General features: G+C 32.5%; 3 protein-coding genes across 6 annotated transcripts; all 3 read left to right on the forward strand.

The window, feature by feature from the left end:
• The first annotated feature begins 1962 nt into the window (after positions 1-1962).
• Positions 1963-3585, forward strand: LOC114195246 (oxygen-evolving enhancer protein 2, chloroplastic-like). Its single transcript, XM_028085647.2, has 4 exons — positions 1963-2322; positions 2711-2943; positions 3040-3090; positions 3181-3585. Exons 1-4 carry the CDS (start codon positions 2085-2087, stop codon positions 3439-3441), a joined length of 783 nt encoding a protein of 260 aa, XP_027941448.1. The 5' UTR covers positions 1963-2084; the 3' UTR covers positions 3442-3585.
• Positions 3586-5642: 2057 nt separating this feature from the next.
• LOC114194152 (WD repeat-containing protein 26 homolog) lies at positions 5643-10649 on the forward strand. Of its 3 annotated transcripts, XM_028084241.2 has the most exons (6): positions 5659-5901; positions 6349-6408; positions 6542-7397; positions 8672-8773; positions 9029-9658; positions 10258-10649. In XM_028084241.2, the coding sequence occupies exons 3-6, from the start codon at positions 6621-6623 to the stop codon at positions 10474-10476; spliced, it is 1728 nt and encodes a 575-aa protein (XP_027940042.1). In that variant the 5' UTR covers positions 5659-5901; positions 6349-6408; positions 6542-6620; the 3' UTR covers positions 10477-10649. The 3 variants fall into 3 exon arrangements, with proteins under 3 accessions (XP_027940040.1, XP_027940042.1, XP_027940041.1); XM_028084239.2 differs by lacking the exon at positions 6349-6408 and having other exon boundaries at positions 5643-5901; XM_028084240.2 differs by lacking the exon at positions 6349-6408 and having other exon boundaries at positions 6516-7397.
• Positions 10650-11984: 1335 nt separating this feature from the next.
• On the forward strand, positions 11985-21175 carry LOC114194434 (DExH-box ATP-dependent RNA helicase DExH6). Of its 2 annotated transcripts, XM_028084630.2 has the most exons (14): positions 11985-12263; positions 12551-12641; positions 12799-13111; positions 14303-14377; positions 14619-14663; positions 15054-15144; positions 15238-15296; positions 15736-15885; positions 16870-16922; positions 17259-17292; positions 17417-17506; positions 17589-18593; positions 19317-20399; positions 20489-21175. In XM_028084630.2, exons 1-14 carry the CDS (start codon positions 12143-12145, stop codon positions 20738-20740), a joined length of 3462 nt encoding a protein of 1153 aa, XP_027940431.2. In that variant the 5' UTR covers positions 11985-12142; the 3' UTR covers positions 20741-21175. The 2 variants fall into 2 exon arrangements, with proteins under 2 accessions (XP_027940431.2, XP_027940432.1); XM_028084631.2 differs by lacking the exons at positions 11985-12263; positions 12551-12641; positions 12799-13111 and having other exon boundaries at positions 14307-14377; positions 14619-14694.
• Positions 21176-22914: the final 1739 nt, after the last annotated feature.

Raw genomic sequence — 22914 nt, forward strand, 5'->3', positions numbered from 1 at the left:
AATTTATTGCAAAGATACATTAATAATAAAATACGAGCTTAATTCGCATAAATAATTGATTATCTTTATTTGAAAAATTTAAAATAATAGATTTAGGATTTTTTTTTATTTTTCATTTAATATACAATTTTGGTTCACATTTAAATTTCAACATTATGATACATTCTCCTTGTTATGTATCACATTTTTTTTTTTTAATTTAGAATGTCTATTAGGTCATAAATCTTTTTACACATGTGTGTATATGTCACAATTTATTATGAAAATTTTATACTGATGCACTTGTTTTTTTATTACCTATACCAAGAATATATCACGAAGAATTTTAAAGTAATAGATATTCTCACCCAATCTACAACATTTAAAAGTTATCGTATCAAAAGACACTAAGGAATTTTTTTTATGTGAAATATGTTATTAGTTATTCAAATTTAAAATAAAATTAAAATTTATTTATATTCAAAATTTTAATACTTCTTGTTCTTAAATTTTAAATATTAATAAATACAATTTTTCAATCCAATCAAATTAAACAATTTTTAAATAATATATAATATTTTAAATTAATATTTAAACTATTTATATTATTTGACATATTTCGTTTGAAATGTGAGTTTAAAATATTATTTAACATACAAAAAATGATACGAAGTTAAAATGATTATATTTTTTTGTTTTTTAAATATTAAAACTATAATGCATTAAAATTTAAAATATGAAAAAAATTTAGATCTAAATTTAAGCACTGCATATTTAGTTTTTTTTTTTATTACAAACATGGAATAGTAATAAAGAAGAAACATAGGAATTTATAATTTATAATTTATATTAAAAATAATGGGTCAAAAAACTAGTAACTCTACAAAGAAACCACATACACAACAATTAGTGTTAAAAGGACAGAAAACCAAAAAGTTTTTTACATTGTAGTTTTTTAAGGTTTATTATTTTATTCAATTTCCAAATTACATTAATGAATATTAATTTTATTATTTTAAAATGTATTAAAATCTTTTTTAATGTATTAACATCATTATATTTAAAGACTCAATATAGAAATAATACAAAAAATTGAATAAAAAGTTTGAATTATCAAAAATTGAGTTTTTATGATTAAAAAGTCCATAATATATATATATATATATATATATATATATATATTTTAAATATTGAGAATCAAAATGATAAAAATGAGAAAGTTAAATATATAAAGTGAAAATTTATAAATGAAAATTTATATTTGAAAATTATATAATTTATTGTGTGTTGTTTAGATCTTTAGTTAGTATTGTTAGTTTATTCATGATACCTTAATCCACTTAATTAAAAAAAAACTATAAATATTGCGAACAAAAAAAAATTATTTTAAAGTATATTTTAAAATATATTTTAAAATATACAAATATTTTCCTACAAACCCTAAATATTTAGGCATTCTATTAGATATAAAAGAAACAGTTTATTACAGCAATAATAAAAAAAATCAATTTTTACATGAACACATTTTAAGTTTTTTGAAATTTTTAACCTCAGGCAAGTTTGGGAAAAATGGTCTAGAATAAATAATAAGAAAGAATTACAGAGATAAATCCTTTAAACTAAAGAAGGATCAGCTAAAGTAATTGTTCAGATATTACAAAAAGTAAACATTAGAAATCAAATTCGCGTTGAGAGAGAGTAATATTCCAATATTTTAAATTTGATTTTATGTATGAGTGATCACAATTTTAATTTAAATTGAGATTACTTGAATTTAAATAATAATAATAATATTGGAAGAGAAGTAGTATAAATATCCAAAATAATGATTTGCAGATAAATTTTAAGAAAAACATGAAAAAAAAAAATAGTACATGAGTATATCTGCAGACATAAAATGAGAATGACGTGGCACCAATCGGAGCCTCTATTACCTTATCCCACATCGAAAATCTAATCCATTAGTCCCAATCATCCTCTTCCAAATCCAGTATCCATTGCCACATAACAAACTCCAAAGTTCAAACTCAACCATCTCCACAAGTTCCTACCACCATAGTCTCATCACAGAGCCAGAAACAGTAAGAGAAAAAGATCAGAGCTCAATGGCTTCTACCCAATGTTTCTTGCACCACCATGCCCTCACCACCCCAGCCAGATCCCCATCACAACGCACCATGGTTAGCACCAAGCCCAACCATCTCGTGTGCAAGGCTCAGAAACAGACACCCCAAGAGGATGATGCTGCTCCTATCTCTCGCCGTTTAGCTCTCACTGTGCTCATTGGTGCTGCTGCTGTTGGCTCCAAAGTCCAACCTGCAGATGCAGCCTATGGTGAAGCTGGTATATCACTTTCTCTTTTTCTCATCGTGCAATTAGTCGAATTTGAATTGGATTTTCTATGTCATGTTCTTCTGTTCCGAAAAACTCAATAGAAAATCTGAACTCTGGTCAGATAGAGTTTCTACTAGAATTGAAGTTTCATGTCCATAGTTTGCTGAAGAAATATTTGAATTAAAGATTAGTACAGATTATTACTGATGTAGAACTCTGATTCTGATTGATTGAAGAATACCAAGACTAGACTCTTAGTTAAATTATGCATTTGGCCATAAAGTCTCTAATACCATTGAGTTGAAGTTGTTAGGGTGGGCACATAAATGGATTTGATCCCTGTAGTAATGGGGATTCCATGATTTATTTGAGCAACTTTTGGTTGTTTTTCTTGCAGCCAATGTGTTTGGAAAGCCAAAGTCAAACACAGATTTCTTGCCATACAATGGAAATGGATTCAAACTATCGATTCCCTCAAAATGGAACCCTAGCAAAGAGGTTGAGTACACAGGCCAGGTTCTTAGATACGAGGATAACTTTGACACAACCAGCAATGTCGTTGTCACAGTGACTCCAACTGATAAGAAGTCCATCACTGACTATGGTTCACCCGAAGAATTCCTCTCAAAGGTAAAAAGAAAGATTTCATTCTTAAATTTGTTTCAGGTGTCTCAAACCTTTGAACTGCTGATATTCAATTCAAAAGTTGGTTTTTTGTAATTGCAGGTGGATTATTTACTAGGAAAACAGGCCTTCTTTGGTGAAACTCAAGCTGAGGTAAGTGATTGATGATGATGAAAAACAAATGCACTGAATAATAATGGCATAGCATGTTCTAACTGAGTTTGAACATGAAATGTTGCACAGGGTGGTTTTGATCCAAATGCTGTGGCCACAGCTAACATCTTAGAGAGTGCTACACCAGTGGTTGATGGGAAGCAGTACTATGTTTTGACTGTGTTGACAAGAACAGCTGATGGAGATGAAGGTGGGAAGCACCAACTGATCAGAGCAACTGTAAAGGATGGAAAACTGTACATTTGCAAGGCTCAAGCTGGAGACAAGAGGTGGTTTAAGGGAGCAAGAAAATTTGTGGAGAGCACAGCAAGTTCTTTCAGTGTTGCTTGAAAAACTTGAATAGCAGGTTATATATATAAATGCTATGTGTAAATGAACCTTAAGTGCATGCTATCTATGTTTTTGAGTTGTCTAACCTCCCTTTTGTCCAAGAGTTTCATAATTTAAGGGACTTGGTTGGATTAAGTATCTCAATACTTCTTTTTTCTTGCCCTTGTAAAGACACCCACCATCCCCTTTTTCTTTTTGTGTTTAAGCATTTTAATTTGCAGCACCCATCGTATTAAAGCTAATACACTGCAAACATGAAACTAGATATCAAATATGAGATTGGATATAAGTGGTGGTTCAATAAGAATCTAATGTCGAATGACACGATACATTCAACAGATAAAAAATCTCAATAAATTATGCAAAACCAGAGAGATTTATATCCAATTGTCGATCTTGATCAATAAAATAAGTTTAAGAGTACAAAATAAACTATCAAATCTAATTAAATATTGATTGACATAATTTTTAAAATCAAGTCGCAATTTAAAAATGAATTATGATAAAAAGTTAAATTTTCCTTTTATGTTAATAAAATAATTACTATAAAAAAAATTTATGAGACAAATATTTCATTATCAATCATGACAAGAGAGTTAATTTTTTATCTTTTAAAATAAAATAGAGCATGTGAAAAAGACCGAAATAAACACAAGCAATAAATAACTTAAAAAAATAAGAAAAGATAAAATAGATAAAATATTTTTTTTCCATATTTTAATTTTATATTTTACTATTTACTAACGACATACTTTATAAAATAAATATCTAACTTAATTATCATAAATTCTTATTATATACTGATAATTTATTTTAATCTAAATGATATGAAATCTTCCGCGATAACTATTCCATAAAATTTTAATAAAGTTATCGTCGTAAATTTTAATATTGTTTTAAAAGAAGAAAATTGATATGTTCTTTTTTTTTTTAAATACACGAATAAAGTTTAAATAATGATTTTGTACAAATGGTTCAAAGCCACCACCCCTATAAAATCTACACAGAACCACAATGTATGATTGTTATCTATAAACATAATTTTAGAAAAAGAATTAAACCTAGTTACATGTATCTTAAAAATGTTCAAATCACAACTTAATTGAAACATGAGTTTAATATTGTTTTTCCAAGCATTCCCTGTTTCTTTTTTCTTATAGATCCTGTATGTCGGTAGGTACATGTATTATATAATCTTAGAACATTTGTTTTGAAAATTAACAAAAAGAAAAAAGTGAATGAAAGTTAAATGATCTAGTTATCCATTTTATTATATTTGGAGTGAGTGGAAATCTCTGACACGAACATGACTCAATAATTTAAAATGTCCACGCTTCTCATCCTCTCTATCCAATGTGCACACATACATCTACCACCAAACGTGCCTTACTTAATTAATGTACCATTATTTATTAATATTTTTATGAAAATTACTAATTTTTATTTTCATTTAATAAATGATAAAATGGTAATATTATAAAGGTTAAATATATTTTTATTCTTAAATTTATAGGAAAAATTGTGATTAGTCATTTTTTAATCTTTGATAAATTTAATCTTTTAAACTTTTTAAGTTGTGTTAATTTAATATTTTTAGTTAAATTTTGTTAAATTTAGTTGATATTTCAAACGCATCTTATGATAATTTTTTATTTAATATTAAAGCAACAATATATCAAACGGTATAAATAGCTGAAAGACTATCGTAAAATATGTTTTAAACATTATATAAACTTAACAAAATTTGGTTGAAAGACTAAATTCACACAATTATGACTAAATTAAAACAAAACTTTAAGAAAAATTAAATTTTATTTTTATTTAAATTGAGGTACTAATATATTTAATCATATTATAAAAAAGTGTAACATTTATATAATATAAATGTTTGAAAACCATTGAAGTTTCGTGTGAAATCATGAAAGTAATGGCGTGATGGTTTAAGAAACAAGGAAGGCATATACCAAACCAAAGAAAGTGTTTGTTTGTAGTTAAGGGTGCTCGTTGTCATTTCACAACTTCACAGAAAAAGTTATATGGAAGAAAATACTAGAAAGATAAAATAAGAACAGATAGCAATTAAAATTTATCTAATAATTTATTCATATGAAATTTAAACGTTATTAATTATTTTTAATAAAGTTTTTATTTCGTTTCATGATTCAAACCGTTTATATATAGTTGCACCTTTTTGATAATTTACCATATACTACAGAATTCATAAATTAGAAATACAAAAAATTCATCGTTATAATTGAAGATATATTATATTACACGTATATATATGTTATCATTGTTTGCAGGCATAAGCAGAAAGAAGGTTTGGGATTTTCAGCGTGTGTGTGGTTTTGGTAACTGAAGAGTGTGTGAAGCAGCAGCAGCAGAAGAAGAAGGAATCGGCGGTTTTCAACTCACGATCGCGTCTCAGACTTTGATTCCGATCGTTGCTTTGCTTGTTCGGTAAGTCGGTGGATCATCACCGTCGTAATCTTCTTCTCATGTTATTGGATCTGCGACTTCTGATGCCGATTCTTCTACCTTATCCTGTTTCTGTTACTCTTCCGATTTGCTCGACGTGTCTCTGTTTATTTCATAGGGAAATGCATATTATAATTTGTTTATTTATTATATATTATTTATTTATTTTGCAATTTTTGAGTTCGGTTTCGCTTTCGAGATGATATTTTTGAGTTTGCCAGGCATCGTGGGGTCTTATTGATTTGGTAGATGAAAATAAAATTGGTTTAAACATTGTGCTTTGAAGTAACTAAGCTCGGATTCTTGCATTATTCTTTTTTATTGTTGTTGATGATGTTTGAATTTGAGGAATCAGTTTGCTGTTTTAGCTTGTTTTTCTATGGACTCGGTTCTATTGTGCTTACTGTTGTTGTTTGTGTTTCTGTGCAGACATTTTTTTTTTTGGAGTTTGCTCGTGTTAATTTCTACGTGGACATTTTCGAAATTTTTGTTAGTTTGCCGTTTCAGTTTGAGGATTTTGTTTACTGGTTTAGCTTCTGTTATTTCAGGACTTGGTTTTATTGCACTTACTGTTGTCATTGCTGTTTTTCATGCAGACATTTTTTTCCTTGTGGTTTTTCAGTGGCATTTTGTAGGTGTATGGTCGTATGCGTTCTTTTCTCGCGCTGCTGAAATTATATATGGGCTGAGGGGCACTTTTCATGGGAGGTGTGGAAGATGAAGAACCAGCCTTGAAGCGGATGAAGTTATCCTCAAAAGGATTAGTTGCCTTGTCTAACGGTTCTTCTTCTAAAGAGCCTGTTGGAGGCTTGTCCAGGGACTTCATGGCTCGGGCCCTACCGTCTAAAGGGGACGAACAAGTTGTTGGTTCCAAAGGGGTTATAAAGAAAGAGGAATTTGTCAGGATAATTGCAAAGGCTTTATATTCTCTTGGTTACGGAAAGAGTGGGGCACATCTAGAGGAGGAGTCTGGAATAGCTTTACACTCTCCTGGGGTGAATCTATTTATGCAGCAAATACTTGATGGGAATTGGGATGACAGTGTAGCCACATTACGTAAAATTGCTCTGGCAGATGAAAGCGTGGTCAGGTCAGCCTCATTTTTAATATGGGAGCAGAAATTCTTTGAGCTTCTAAATGGTGAAAAGGTCATGGAAGCATTGAAGACCTTGAGGACGGAGATTACTCCACTTTGCATTAATAGTAGTAGAATTCGAGAACTTTCCTCCTGCATAGTTTCACCTTCTCCTAGACTAGATATTGTAAGGGTGAGGTCTCGGTCAAAGCTTCTGGAGGAATTGCAGAAACTGCTTCCCCCTACAGTAATGATACCTGAAAAAAGGTTGGAGCATCTAGTTGAACAAGCGCTCATCTTACAACGAGAGACATGCCCATTTCATAATTCATTGGATAAGGAGATGTCATTATATTCAGATCATCATTGTGGGAAAGATCAGATTCCTTCCAGTACATTACAGGTTAGAAAATGATATGTTTAGTAGATATTTTTGACTTGTTAATTAGTAGTGATAGCAGAAGCAGCTTCCTCTATGTTGTTTGCCTGTTCCTAATTAGATCTCTGTTTGTTAGTCTTTCTTTTGTCTGTATTATTTCATGATTACAAATAAATGTTCTCTACATTTGTGAAAATTTGAATGCTAAATGGTGGCATCTTGTTAATGGATATGGCGATTGTTGAGGTCCTGTGAATTTTCTTTTTAATTTTCTCAGTGCGTACAAGTAAAAGAAAGGTTAATGGGTAGAAAGTGATAAGGACTTGGGTATTATGGGGTGTTGAGTCCTATATTGTATTGTGATACTCAGTGGAGTACTTAAGTGTTTGATTATCGTCCTAACAAATTACTTTTTAAGGGAGGGTTCCTAAGTGCTTATTAGAACAGTTTGATAAACAATTAAATACATGTTGGCGATGTCCAATTATCATAGCTTTTGAAAAGACTTAGTCATGTTAGTTTGTCGTTTGAGTTGAGAAAATAATGTCCTGGATGAAATTTTGCATCTTTTTTTCCTACAAGCATATTTTTCAGTCAAAACAAGGTCATATGTTGTTAATGCCTTGGCTTGGTAGTTTGCTTTTGCCCTTTACCTTTCGATAATCCTGCTTCCTACTCTGAGAGTACCAAGTTGTTTCCAATTAGAAGACATTAATCTTAAAGTAGAATGTCTTTTTGATGTAAACCCATCCATCCCCATTTTTACATGTGCATGCCCTTTATATTTCATATAGAAGTCCATGGTCAGTGCTTCTAATAATATTGAAAAATCTAAATTAAAATATCCTGACAACTGATGCACAGCTTGTAGGAACTTAATGACCAAATTTACATAATTACAGCTATCTGGGCAAGGCACCATTTCTATGGGTGTCATGCATTTCTCTATATATATGCAATTACACTATTTAGAACTGCAATATCTACCTAAGATGCCTTCATCACTTTTTACTTATTAAAATACTCTTCATGTCTTGTAAATGAGATGCATGAATAATCTAATTTATTTCAAAAAACAATCCCCAATTTTTTACATAGGTTTGATATTTATAATCTAATTTCCTTAAAAGGCCAATCCCCAAAACCAGGGAGGAGAAATGAGACAAGGTACAGAATTTGTCTTGTGGTTTCATCCTTTTGTCATCTATTTACAATGATCGTCCTGTCTTCACTTTGTATATTGCATGGATAGTATCTACCTTCTAATACTATTTTCTTTCTTGCTAATATTGCAACAGATATTAGAGGCACATGATGATGAAGTCTGGTTTGTACAATTTTCACATAATGGGAAATATTTAGCTTCAGCATCAAATGATCGAACTGCAATAATTTGGGAGGTAATATTTGATATTGATCTCATAATTTACACTTTCTGTTTTCTGCTCTTCCATTCTTTTTTTTACTTTCTGCTAAATTTGTCTTCAATACTTGTGTTTGATTTAGCCATCATACTGCAAATTCAAATCCCAGTTATAATGTTTTCCATCATATTTCAGACCCCCTGTGGATCAAGACACAAAAATTGCATTCTAACACGTAAAATAGTTTAATGCTATGAAATCAGGTGTCACTTTTTAAATTTTTTTAAATAGGTTGGCATAAATGGTGGACTGACTGTAAAGCATAGATTGACTGGTCACCAGAAACCTGTTTCTTCAGTTTCATGGAGTCCTAATGACCAAGAGCTCCTCACATGTGGAGTGGAGGAGGCTATTAGGCGTTGGGATGTTTCCACTGGCAAATGCATCCAAATTTATGAAAAAGCTGGTACTGGCCTAGTTTCCTGTACGTGGTTCCCGTGTGGGAAATATATACTTTGTGGTTTCAGTGACAAGAGCATTTGCATGTGGGAATTGGATGGGAGAGAAGTGGAGTCTTGGAAAGGACAAAAAACCCTTAAGATATCTGATTTGGAAATCATGGATAACGGGGAAGAGATTCTAAGTATTTGTAAACCCAATTCTGTACTGTTGTTCAATAGAGAAACAAAGAATGAGAGGTTTATTGAAGAGTATCAACCAATAACGGCTTTTTCCTTATCGAAGGATAACAAATTCTTGTTGGTTAATCTTTTGAATCAAGAAATACATCTATGGAACATTGAAGGCGATCCTAGGCTTGTTGGCAAGTACAAAGGTCATAGACGTGCCCGATTTATTATCAGGTCTTGCTTTGGTGGCCTTAAGCAAGCTTTCATTGCTAGTGGAAGTGAGGATTCACAGGTATGAATCCTTGATCATTTATCAAAACTAACGTATACTTCTCCCATTTGCAAATTGAAAGGCTTTGATGCTTGTATGTTTCTTATATAGTCAAAGATAATTGTTTTTAAATTTTAATTCTGTGTTTTATTATAAGAATTTGGTGCATGTCTAGTGTAACTTAAATTCTAGGAAATAATCACATAGTTTTCAAAAGTGCACTAAAAGAATTGTTAAAATAAATCGTTGTTTCTTCAGATCAAGTTTAAGATGCACTTGGTGTGCCTGGAAAGACTCATTAAAATATTGGCATAAAAGACCCATGGAATGGTGCTTTTTGTTCGATTGATATACTGAACATCTTTATAATATTAGTTGAAGAATGAATTCAACTACTATTATTGTAATGATCAGGAACTGCTGTCTTGGCCTTCTTGGTTTTCAGTTTGTCATATTTACTAGTTTTTAGCTGCGGTGTTTATTCAGTTTGTGTTTCTTTTTGGATGTGAAACAATTTTATGCAGCATATAGGATCCCTGCAATGTTATTAAACCTCTTATGATAGTGAGTTGTATTGGATAAATTTGGACAAGCATTAAAGTTGAAGTGTATGTTTGTAGGTTTACATATGGCACAGAAGCTCAGGGGAGCTAATAGAAGCATTGGCTGGTCATTCAGGATCTGTAAATTGTGTGAGCTGGAACCCAGCAAACCCCCACATGTTAGCCTCAGCTAGTGATGACCGGACAATTCGGATATGGGGCCTAAATTCTCTGCACAACAACTACCAAAATGTTCCCACCAATGGCGTCCACCATTACTGCAATGGGGGATCTTAGATCACCAACTCATTCCAATTGATTTCTCTCTCTCTCTCTCTCTCTCTTTCTCATCATTGCAATCGTGTAAATACCAATTTCTATTACCACAAGTGGACCATTCATGTTAAAAAATGCATGTTACTTCTCATTATCTCATAATTTCTATTCATTGCACACTTATACCTTCACAATGATTCTTATATCTAATGTTTGAGGTTTTAAGTTTGTTGATGAAAATGTAAAATTTGTTTCCTGAATTTCGTTACGATTTTATGTTTATTTAAAGAAATTAAAAGGGAATATTAAATAATGCTAGACGATCAAATATACTAAAATTTAATTAATGTAAATTCAGTCAACGTTCAACTTTCCAAGTCTCTTTTATATCAAATAATTTTAACCATATGTAAAAATATTGTTGAATAAAAATAGCTTAAAATATTTTTGTTATTTTTTCCATATATGATTTATTTTCACATAGTGTAATTAATTTTAGAATAACTTAAAAGGAAAAAAAATTGTATTAAAAAAATGAGATTGTCATTAATTCTTTTGTGCTTATTCACTTCATCTTCTTCTCGCTTACCCCTGGCTAACACAGATTTTCTGCTTCTAAATCGAGAGGATGGTAGATTACATTTTTTGAGTGTTTTTAACTGATCGGTGTTAATACCTTTTGACTGTAATAAAGTAGAAGCCTATGATATAATTTTGGGAATAAAATGAATATGTTTTTGCCCATAAGAGCGATTTCAAGACTATAAATGATACTTGCAATATCAGTATATCTTTATTTTTCTTATATATGCTTATATGAATCTGACTTGTTGCATTGTTGTTTTTTTATATCAATAATTATACTGTGCTCACTGGTTATGTTTATAAGTTCTTTTTTAAAAAAAAAAAAACTACATGCCAAAGAAAGTAATATTAGACATTGGTATGTCTCAGCAGTAATCAAATACTAACAAGAAATTTTTATATATATAAAACAGTTAAAAGTAAATTGATTCTTTTGGAAGGATTTTAGGATTGGGTCATTATAAATGAAAAATTAATTTATAAGAGATTTATTTTCATATGCAAATCCACAGAAACGAATTTCAATGAATTGAAACTAAGGGATAAAGGAACATAGTTAAGAAACTTTAAAATATAATTTCTTGTCAATCGTCAAAATCAAAATCTGAAATTACCTTTTCGTAATACCATAGGTTAAGTAAAGCAGTTCTGTCAATTTAAAACATTTTACTCGATTATTTCCGATAAAGAATAAAATAGTTGAGAAATGAACAAATATAAAATATTTACCTAAATGGAACAACATAAAACGAAACAATAGACGTAGGAGGTAATGTTCTGAATGCTAAGATTTTGAATCTAGGGCACCGGGCACATTATTTGAAAATTAAATATTAATCTATCGAAATATTACAATTTCTTTTAAAAGATAATATCCCTTTAACATAGAATATTCTATTTATACGACCTAAAAATAAAATTCGTAAACATTGTTTATTTTATACAAATAGGTTTAGAGATCGAACCCTCGCATGCAAGACATTTAAGCCGTAACAATTTAAATTTTGAGAAAATCAGCAACAGAAACTGAGACACAAAACGCATATACAATAGGAGCTGCGCTTGCGACAACTTCTTCACTTGGATTCTTTCGTCGGAAACGATGGCCAAAAACAGAGAGAAGAAAGGAGAGGCACTTCACCGCCAAACCCCCAAAGTTGATGAAGTCACCAGGATTCGCATTTCCCAGATTCTGGAACAGTTCCGAGCTTCCAAAGATGAAGGTTACCCTCCAACATTCAATGCTTCCCCTTTATTTTTCTGCCACTGTTTCACCCTTTGATGCAGAGGAATGTCACGCCACCGTTGTCTTGTTCATTTCTCTTTCGGGAATGTTGCTTCTGAGTGATTGGGTGTTTTGTTTGGATTGGATATTTGCACGTTTTTGTTGTTGTGAAGTTTGAGTTGGGTAGTTCGTGACCCACTTGAAATCTGTGTTGGAAGGATGATGATTGCATGGGTGTGTCCACTGATGAAATCCGGGTTTGTTTTTGTTTTTGTTTTTCTGCAGTGTACAAGTTTGATGCTGGTTTGTCCAACCAAGAGCGTGCTTTGGTGCATCAAATGTCCCAGAAAATGGGGTTTAGATCTAAAAGTTCTGGGTGAGTGTTAAAGGCAGCTCACTTCAATTGCAATTTTAAATCTGTAAGACTTACGGTCACAGTTGTTGAATGGAATAGTTGGTAATGGAATGCTTTTTTATTGGGTGTTTGCTGTTTGCATATTGTATTGTTGATATTGGACCTGTGTTTTGCTTAGGCTTGGGAATGACAGGAGAGTGTCCGTTCAGAAAATAAAAAAGAAGTCTGACACTGATAATGGGTTTCGAAATCTTCCTCATTTCACATTTTCTGAAGAGGCAAAATGGGTGCTGGGGGATTTATTTGCCCATTATCCTCCTGGTGATGGAGACTTGTGGGAGATGGTTGGAGAAAATAGTGACAGTACTGCTGAAAAAACAAAACAGAAGCAGGATGATATTTTCAGCAGGCCTTCGATGAGCAAAAATGAAATTGCTAAGAGATTGGAAGCTCTTTCTTCTAGAATTAACAAAGTCCCTAACTTGAAACTGGTTAATTTTCTCTCCGTCTCCTTTCAGCTTCAGAAACCTACATGAATGAATTTTGTTGGAAAACCTATATGAATTTTATTGTTTAGAGTTTACTTTGAGCTATCAGGACTGAATATTATTTCGATAGTAATAAAATGGTGGAACAGGTTGCAATGAGTGGGTTTACATGTTCTTTGGATTTGGACTTAGGAACTGACTTAGTTTTACAAAATTGCATTGTAAGGCGAGAACTACCCAAGCCTTACAAGCATTACTCATGTGATATCTGTAGCCAATGTCAGATTTTAACCCAATAAGAGTCAACATTTTGGTAGCTCTACGCTATGATGCTTCTTTCAGTCATTTTGGGTCAGCTTTATTGTTGGCAGTCCTTTCTGAGACACTGAAAAAAGAAGCGAGCCAATGCAGGTGGCCTAACAATGGATTTATGATAGTCTTTGACATCATCTTAAAATTTGAGCATAGGATCTAACTGAACACATGTAAAGTCGGTGAGAATTTGTCTTAATTAGAGGTATCACCTGTTAAACTTATTTCACGACATAGGATCTAACTGAATACATATCATTCACAATTTGCTAGTAAGATCTTAAATGACTCTGTTGGATAAATATTGGTTAATAGATGAGTCAATAGAAACCCTAAAGGGACTTATGCTATAGCTACAAGACTGCAATCCAGCTTCTTCTTGATTAATGTTGGTCCTTCTCTACGTGTTGTGTCCTGTCATGAAGAATTATGTTGTGTGCCATACTAATGCTGATTTAGTGTCACAAAATGGCTTCATAGGTGTTTCATTTTTTCCTGAGTTCTAATGGTACAAATTTTCATCCATAATAGCTCACAATAAAAAATTTAATGTAAAATAATGATATTTATGAAAAAAATAATATTTACATGTACTTAAATAGGTTGACCTATTCCCATAAAAGACTTTTGAATGACATAAAGTCTGAACTTTTGAACTCAATAGTCTTTTAGGAAAGCCTTGGCCTCAACTTGCCTGATGTCTCAATAGGAACTTGACCTATTTTCTCCCCTTTTTTGAGAAAAAGGTGAAAGAAAATCATTTGTTTATCTTGCAACCCAACAGAATGATGTTTTTCTATTATTCCTCTCGCAATGTATGTATAATATTTGAAAAGGAATAGTCTTGTTATCAATTCATTTGTTTGGTTTCCGTTCTTGCAGATCATTGAAGATAGATCTAAGCTTCCAATTGCATCTTTCAAGGATGCAATTACGTCAACTGTTGAATCTCACCAGGTTAATTTAAAAATTTTCTTTGTAAACTTGCCTTTGGATATGCATCTACTTGGTAGCTTGGGTGCTGATTGCACTATGATTGAGCTTTATGATTCACATTGACATGTTGAATATACCAAATAACATAGTTGAGTTAGATTTTAGTTTTACTGCATTTCTACACATTAATTGAATTTAATTTGGATCTTATATTTTTGCATGTGTTTTGATTTTAATATTCCTTCCATGTGTTTCGAAGCAGGTAGTTCTCATATCTGGTGAAACTGGTTGTGGAAAGACTACGCAGGTTACCAACTCTTTGCCTTGTCTTTATTATGGTACAGCTACATTTACATGTAATTTGTTTGCGCCTGTTCTAGATAATAAATTTTTGGTCATGTATTGATGTTTTTATGATTGGTCCTTTTAGTGTGTATGCTTGTGAATTGTGATACAAATTTGCACCCATATTTCCATTTTTGCACTAATGCAGTTGCTTTTCTATTTTAAATTTCAACTAATTGGCTTTGATAATTGTGGACACACTGATAATTACATGATGCTTTGTGATTTTGGGTTTCACCATCTGTAATTCCATCATTGTATATGGACCAAGGTCTTTTAACAATCTGTGCTTTGTATTTATCGTTCTCTTTTTTTGTTGTCCTGTTTTAACTTTCTATTAAACATTATTCAGGTTCCACAGTTTATTTTGGATCATATGTGGGGTAAGGGAGAGGTATGTAAAATAGTTTGTACTCAGCCTCGGCGAATCTCTGCAACTTCAGGTGTGCAACTCTTCTGGATTTTGGACCTAATTTTTAATATTTATTTTTATGTCTCACTTGAAATTTGTTTCCTTCTGCTGTTTCTATGTATAGTTTCTGAGAGAATCTCCGCTGAGAGAGGAGAGACTATTGGAGAAAATGTGGGATATAAGGTAATTTTATTGATGTATCTTTGGTGTAGTAATGGTACTGTGATCCTTTATTTGGATTTATTTTGTATAGAAATATTTATACGAACGCCTCTGTTATCATAATCAAACCAGTTTTTTGCATTTGTGTATTACACATATGATGCACCTTGTTTTATCGGTACTGAGTAGGAAATCTACAGGATGTCATCAGTAGGGAAGTATGAGTTTTCTTGTTACTGTCTCAATCAACAATCTTTTCTGTTTCCAATACCTCTGTCTTTCTTACATAGAATTATACCTTTTTCCCCATTCAACATTCTCTATCCTATGTTGGTTATGCGAGTCCCTTTTAAAGTTATGGGCTGCCTTCCTTCTTAGCAAACTTTACTAGCTTTTCTAGTGGTTTACACATCTCATGAACATCGAGTTCTATCTTACATTTTCAACAAAAAAAATCCAGATTCGGTTAGAAAGCAGAGGGGGAAGACAATCATCAATTGTGCTATGTACCACTGGAGTGCTACTAAGGGTGTTGGTTTCCAAAGGTTCCCGTTCGTCTAAGATAGGGCACATGAAGGATGACATTTCTGGAATCACTCACATAATTATGGTACTTCCTTTAAATTACTTTCTATCTTCAGCAAGAGCATAAACGTGTGGTACTTAACTTTGGTAAATACTTCACGTTTTTATTCTTCCATATCACTTTTTCATTTACTGAATTATTTGCATGGTCAAAAACTTGGTTATTAGGCATGACAGGTAAGTTCTTAGATAAATGGTTTAATTGAAAATTTGAACTGACTGGGAAAATCTGTTAAAATATGAAAAATTGTTTTTGAAATTGTTGTAAAATTAGCTGTTTGGTTGGAGAAATGTATTTTGTTTTGATTTTCGGTTTTCACTTTTAATGAGAAAAATGTCACATTGTTTTCACTTAGTTTTCTGCTTTTTCATAACTTTGTTTAGGTTGGTCAGGGTGATTGGTTAATTTGGACTGGTTGGTCAAGTCACCTGTTAGGCCACATTGATTTTATAACATCTCCAATCCAATAATTAATATACTTCGGTTATATCACCACTTCCCTGTTGGATTTTGAACGACCTGCCCAAACCCATTTTTATTGAAACATTGGGTGAAAGTATTAAAACTTGATGTTGTTTAATTACTTTAAAACTAGAAAAGTTATCACTGGTTTAATGATTGCATATTGCTAGAAGTTTAATGTGAAAAATTATAAAGCAGTTACTAAATAGTGACTGTAACTACATAAACTAGATCAGACTTAAAATAAATGGTTTTCAGACAGTCTCTTCAGCAATGGGTATCCGCAACTATGCCGTGATAGATATTGTACTCTGAGGGGAAATGAACTTTGAAACTTTCATGTTATTCTCTTATTGACTTTGAGAGGAGTCGGAAGTGAATTCAAATGTCTTCATAGATTATATCTTCTAAATCCCAGCATGCGATTCATGTTCTGCACATACTTTCTTTGGAAAGTATGCCTTGGCATATATATAAAGCATATCCTGTGTATACTATCCTTGCAAAGTAGGCATTGCGAACTAAGTGATTTTCATTTTTGTTCAGGATGAAATTCATGAAAGGGATCGATACTCTGACTTCATGTTGGCAATCATCAGGTATATCATTAAGAAGAACTTATTGCCCTCTACTCTCTAGTGTGATGTGGTTAATACAAATGTATAAATGCATGTTGCATAAGTGAGGGGGAAATTGGGCTGTATGGGTTAAGCTTGTTTTAGATATTTTGCACCTAATAGCATTAGTTTTTTTGGGTAGAGTTGAGTTGGTCCTTAATGAGCAAAAAAGCCTTTTTCTAAAAGGTATGTGGCAAGAACTTCCCTGTTATGTTTAATCTTCCCTCAGAGAAGAAAGATAACGAAGAAGATTACTTGCCTAAGAGGTCTGTCTTGTTTTTGAACTGATACCTCTGATTTTTGTTAACCTAAATGCAGAGACATGCTCCCTTCATATCCTCACCTACGTCTGGTCAGTTCAAATTTATTACATCTAATCATATTTTTATCTCTATTGTTCACCTCCGGTCAAGTACTTATTTAGTTAATAATTATTTATTTTCCATTTTTAACCTTCTGGTGCTCTAATATTACAGATATTAATGAGTGCCACCATTGATGCTGTGAGATTTTCTCAATATTTTGGGGGCTGCCCAGTCATCAGTGTTCCGGGATTCACTTATCCGGTAGTTATATTGTAGCAGGCTGTAATTAACTAATACTTTGTCACATGTTACTTACTACAATGTCTACCCAATCTTTCTTCAGGTCAAAACTTTCTATTTGGAGGATGTACTTTCTATTGTAAAATCTAAGAATGATAATCATCTTGATAGTACTACATCTAGTACTTCAATAAACACCAGGGAGCTAAGTGAAGAAGAGAAGCTTTCTATGGATGAAGCTATTAATTTGGCTTGGTCTAATGATGAATGGGACATGCTGTTAGAGTTGGTTTCTTCTGAAGGAACTCCGGAACTCTTTAATTACCAACATTCTTTAACTGGCATTACTCCACTAATGGTGTTTGCTGGGAAGGGTAGAGTGGGTGATATGTGCATGCTCTTATCTTGTGGGGCAGATTGCAATTTAAAGGCCCAGGATGGAATGACTGCACTGGAGATTGCTGAAAGGCAAAAGCAACCAGAAGCAGCTGAAATATTGAAGAAGCACTTAAACAATGATTTTTCCAACTCCACAGAAGAGAATAAGCTACTTGATAAATACCTGTCAACAGTCAACCCAGAACTTGTTGATATTGTTTTGATAGAGCAGCTGATAAGAAAAATATGCATTGATTCCACAGATGGAGGGATCCTTGTTTTTCTTCCAGGCTGGGATGAAATAAATAGAACACGTGAGAAATTGTTTGCATCATATTTTTTCAAGAATTCCTCAAAGTTTATGCTCATATCTCTACATTCAATGGTTCCAAGCATGGAACAAAAGAAGGTTTTTAGGCGCCCACCTCATGGTTGCCGCAAAATTGTACTATCAACAAATATTGCTGAAACTGCTATCACCATTGATGATATTGTGTATGTCATAGACACCGGACGAATGAAGGAAAAAAGTTATGATCCTTATAACAATGTCTCAACTCTTCAGTCATCTTGGATTTCAAAAGCAAGTGCTAAGCAGCGAGAGGGACGTGCTGGCCGCTGTCAACCTGGAATATGTTATCATCTATACTCAAGGACTCGAGCAGCTTCCTTACCAGATTTTCAGATTCCAGAAATTAGGAGAATACCTATTGAGGAGCTTTGTTTGCAGGTATTCCATCTTTCCTGATTGGTGACTCTAAATCTTGGTTCTTGTTACTGAATGATAAAATGGTAAAAATTTCTCTGATAAACATGAAAATTTAGCAAATGGAAAAAATTAGTCAATTCTTAATGCTAAATTCAAACTTATGTTTTATTTTTATGAATTCATTTGTGCAAAATGTGGTTAATTACTGATTTGAGCGAAGGAAACAACTTTCTTCTAAGGTTTTTGGAAGAGAAAATAGTGAAGGGTCTTGTTGCATTCTTTGATGAAATTGGTGTCTATGATATTCTGTGTCTGAGGTTAAGATTGAAAAGATGTCTCTAGTTTTGAAAGCGTGTTAAGGTTGAAAAGATGCCTCAAGTTTTGAAAGTGTTTTGACGCTACATCGTATATGTGATTTGGTTGTTACTTGTGAGATTAGATAAAGCAGCTACACTCATTTACTGAAGGTCAAGTAGTACACCAACTCATTATTTCTGGTTTGAGTATCAGTTTGAAAAAGTTTTAAACCCAACTGAATTTAATTTTGAACAAGTTATATATGTTTGTGTTACCAGATTCATCTTGTATAAATTTAAATTAGTATTGAAAGTACACCAACACCCTCCTAAGGGTATGTTTTTCTTTTTCTTTTGTGGTACTAGCAAGGTATCAATGGCCATATACAAAAATGTAACTAGAAAAAAAATTTGCCCTCACGTTAGATTTGGTTCTCTCTCGTGACAGGTGAAGTTGCTAGATCCAAATTGCAAAGTAGAAGAATTTCTGGGCAAGACGCTTGATCCTCCAGTTTTTGAGTCCATACGCAACGCTATTATAATTCTTCAAGAGATTGGGGCATTTTCAAGTGATGAAAAACTCACCAAACTAGGGGAGAAGCTTGGTTCTCTTCCTGTTCACCCATCAATCTGCAGGATGCTTTTTTTTGCTATATTGATGAACTGTCTTGATCCAGCTTTAACTCTTGCCTGTGCATCCGAGTACAGAGATCCATTTACACTTCCAATGTTACCCGAAGAGAAAAAGAGAGCCACAGCTGCAAAATCTGAGCTTGCTTCTTTGTATGGGGGTTGCGGTGATCAGTTTGCTGTATTGGCTGCATTCGAATGCTGGAATAACTCAAAAAAAATGGGTCTAGAAGCACGGTTTTGTTCTCAGTATTTTGTGTCTTCAAGTGCCATGCACATGTTATCTGGCATGCGCAGGCAACTTCAAACGGAACTAATTCGAAATGGGTTTATCAATGAAGATGCTTCAAGTTACAGTGTGAATGCATATGACCCTGGTGTGCTCCATGCTGTTTTGGTAGCTGGACTATATCCAATGGTTGGGAGATTTATACCAAATAAAATGGGGAAAAGGTTTATAGTTGAAACAGCAAATGGTGATAAAGTTCGGTTGCACAATCATTCTACAAATTTCAAGTTGTCATTCAGGAAATATTTAGATCACACTTTGATTGTGTACGATGAGATTACTCGTGGTGATGTGGGTATGAACATAAGGAACTGCACAGTTGTTGGACAACTTCCACTTTTGCTGCTTTCAACAGAGATTGCTGTTGCTCCGGCCGACGAAAATGACGACGACGAGGATGATGCCGGAGGGAGTGAAGATGAAGTTGGAAGTGAAGATGGGATGGAAGTTGATGCTAAATCTAGTGGAGGCCGTGAGGATAAGTTGATGTCTTCTCCTGATAACATGGTTAAAGTAATCATGGACCGTTGGCTTTATTTTCGTTCAACAGCCATCGATGTTGCTCAGCTATACTGCTTGAGAGAGAGATTATCAGCAGCAATTTTATACAAAGTAAATAACCAAATCGTTTTTCTCTTCTGTGATTTATCTGTCATTTCTTTTCAAATAACATTCTTGACAAACTAATTTACATTCTTTAGGTGACATATCCAAGGAATGATCTTCCTCCTATCATGGCGGCTTCTATGCATGCTATAGCTTGTATTTTGTCTTGTGATGGTTGCATTGGTATGCCAGCAATTTCAGAAGGTGTGGACACACTAACCACTATGGTAAATGCAGCAACTTTAGGCAAACCAGGATCTAGGCGATTTGGTAAGAGACCAAAAGGATCACTTGCAGAGCTTATTAATTATGAGGGTCGCCAAAACTCTGGGCCTTCTAAAGCCTAGGAAACACACAAGTTGATACAATGTTCAGTGTTGGCAGAAGCTTATATCGAATACAAAATCCTAACTGAAAATTGAAACTACGTTCAGCTTATATAGAGAGCAAATCCTGATGATGAACGTAACGAAAAATCTTGGTTCGCATGTGTTTGTGTTGGGTTCCTGACACAGTTGAGGTGTCATTCAAGGTTGAAGTTTGGGTGGTTCACTAGTTCCATCGTTTTGTATAACCAGTCAAATTTTGTAAATACTAGCCATCCTCAACGCTAGTTAAATTCTAGTGCGAACCTTTAGCATGAGTAGAACCTTTAGTATGAGTAGAATTTAGAAATAGCTGATGAAATTATTTATTACAAAATCAAATGAGGAATGAAATTTGTGTACTGTATGCTTTACAATTGGCAATTCTAGCCCAAATATATAGAGCATCTTTCTGCAGGTCTGTTCAACTTTTCTGCACAATGCATTATGTTGTTACATCTTCTCAATTTCACTGTCAAGCATACATTATAGATTATATGCATTGCAATTTGACTACAAATCTCGTACATCAAAAATCTTGTTTAAAAAATTTGGATCACTCACGTAACGTGCGTCAGCATCACGGCATGCAAATTATTTGCTAATAGTGTGTTTTAGAAACGGAAATGTGAATGAATTTGACGACGTTCATGAAGTTTTTCCAGAGATCGCGTTCGGATTTGGCGGCGATGTCGTTGTTGACGGCAAATGAAAGTCGGAGGAGGACTGCTCCGATTGCTCCACGCGCTCTACGCCGTCGCGTGTCTTCGACAATAGTTTCTTCGCATGTTGGAAAATCTCCGATAACGTTCCTCCGTCTCATTCATTCCGTGGCGGTTGGTGTAGAAAGAAACCGGGATGCCAAAATTTGGAGACGTTAAAGGCTAAAAACCGCAGCAACCCGGAAATAAACCGGGTACGGGTCGGAAAGTTCAGTTGATTGTGGGAATTATTTTGAATTAGTTAACTTCGATTTAAAATTTAAACTAAACTAATTATCATCATTTTATTTATTGGATTTATTTTTCTCTCGATCCAATAATTATTTTTTTCAATTTTACTTCAATATTTGTGTACTTATTATGATCTTATATAACGCCATCAAATCTCTTCCAAGATATATTATGTGAATTTTTTTATAATTGAATTTAATATTTTTTTTGACATCGAATTGATTGAAACGATATTATTAAGATTAATCATCAAATGAATCCGAAATATTATTTTCTTTATACCTTGGAACTCCTTTACCATCTTATCTCTAAAATATGTATTTAAAGATTAGACGAGAAAAATATATTTCTAAATAACTAAAACTATTATACGTACCAAAATAAATATATTATAAGAATTACGTACTATAAATCATCAATTATTAAAATATAAAAAATCATTTTACCAAACATTAATACAGAATTAAATGTTATATTAATAATTAAAATAAAGATAAACTATTTTTTTATTGTTAAAGTGTAACACAATTTTATTTTTCGTCCTTGGATCAAATTTTACTTATGTTAAGTTTCAATTTTTAAGAAATACATGATTCAATCATTTTCGTCAAACAATGTTAACTGTCTTTTATATGACAAACAATAAATTATGTTAGATGCAGTTCATAAATTTCTCTCTTATTAACGTATTTTAATATGTAAGCATCACTCATTTGTCATGAATAAATTGGATGAGAAGGATGATCTTCATACCTATTTTATAAAGGTAACATAACATAATTAAAATTTAAAATAAAAATAAAAACCAAAATCGCATTATAATTTAAAGATAAAAAACATAATTAATCTTAAAATAAAATTTAAATATAATATTTTTTTTAATATGATAATTTGAACCAAACCAATCTTATTAAAGGTAATTCATAAGGAGCTACCTAATTATTAGAGAATTTTGATTTTGTTGAAGAGGATTGAACTTTATGATTAGAATAGGTGTGAGAAATGCTTAACCAAGTCAAATAATTACAACAAATGTGCCTTAGTTGTCCATCAATTTTAAGTGAGCAAAAATGAGTATCATGAAATCATTGGTTTCAGCATCTTCGCTAATAACCAAATTAATATACTTAACATATGTATACATATATTATCGTCGTCGTTAATATAATAAAAAGTAATTATATAATTTAATATAAGCATAAT

The sequence above is a fragment of the Vigna unguiculata genome, chromosome 8, assembly GCF_037176805.1.
Source record: "Vigna unguiculata cultivar grain cowpea cultivar isolate G323 ecotype 2 chromosome 8, ASM3717680v1, whole genome shotgun sequence".
Lineage (NCBI taxonomy): Eukaryota > Viridiplantae > Streptophyta > Magnoliopsida > Fabales > Fabaceae > Vigna > Vigna unguiculata.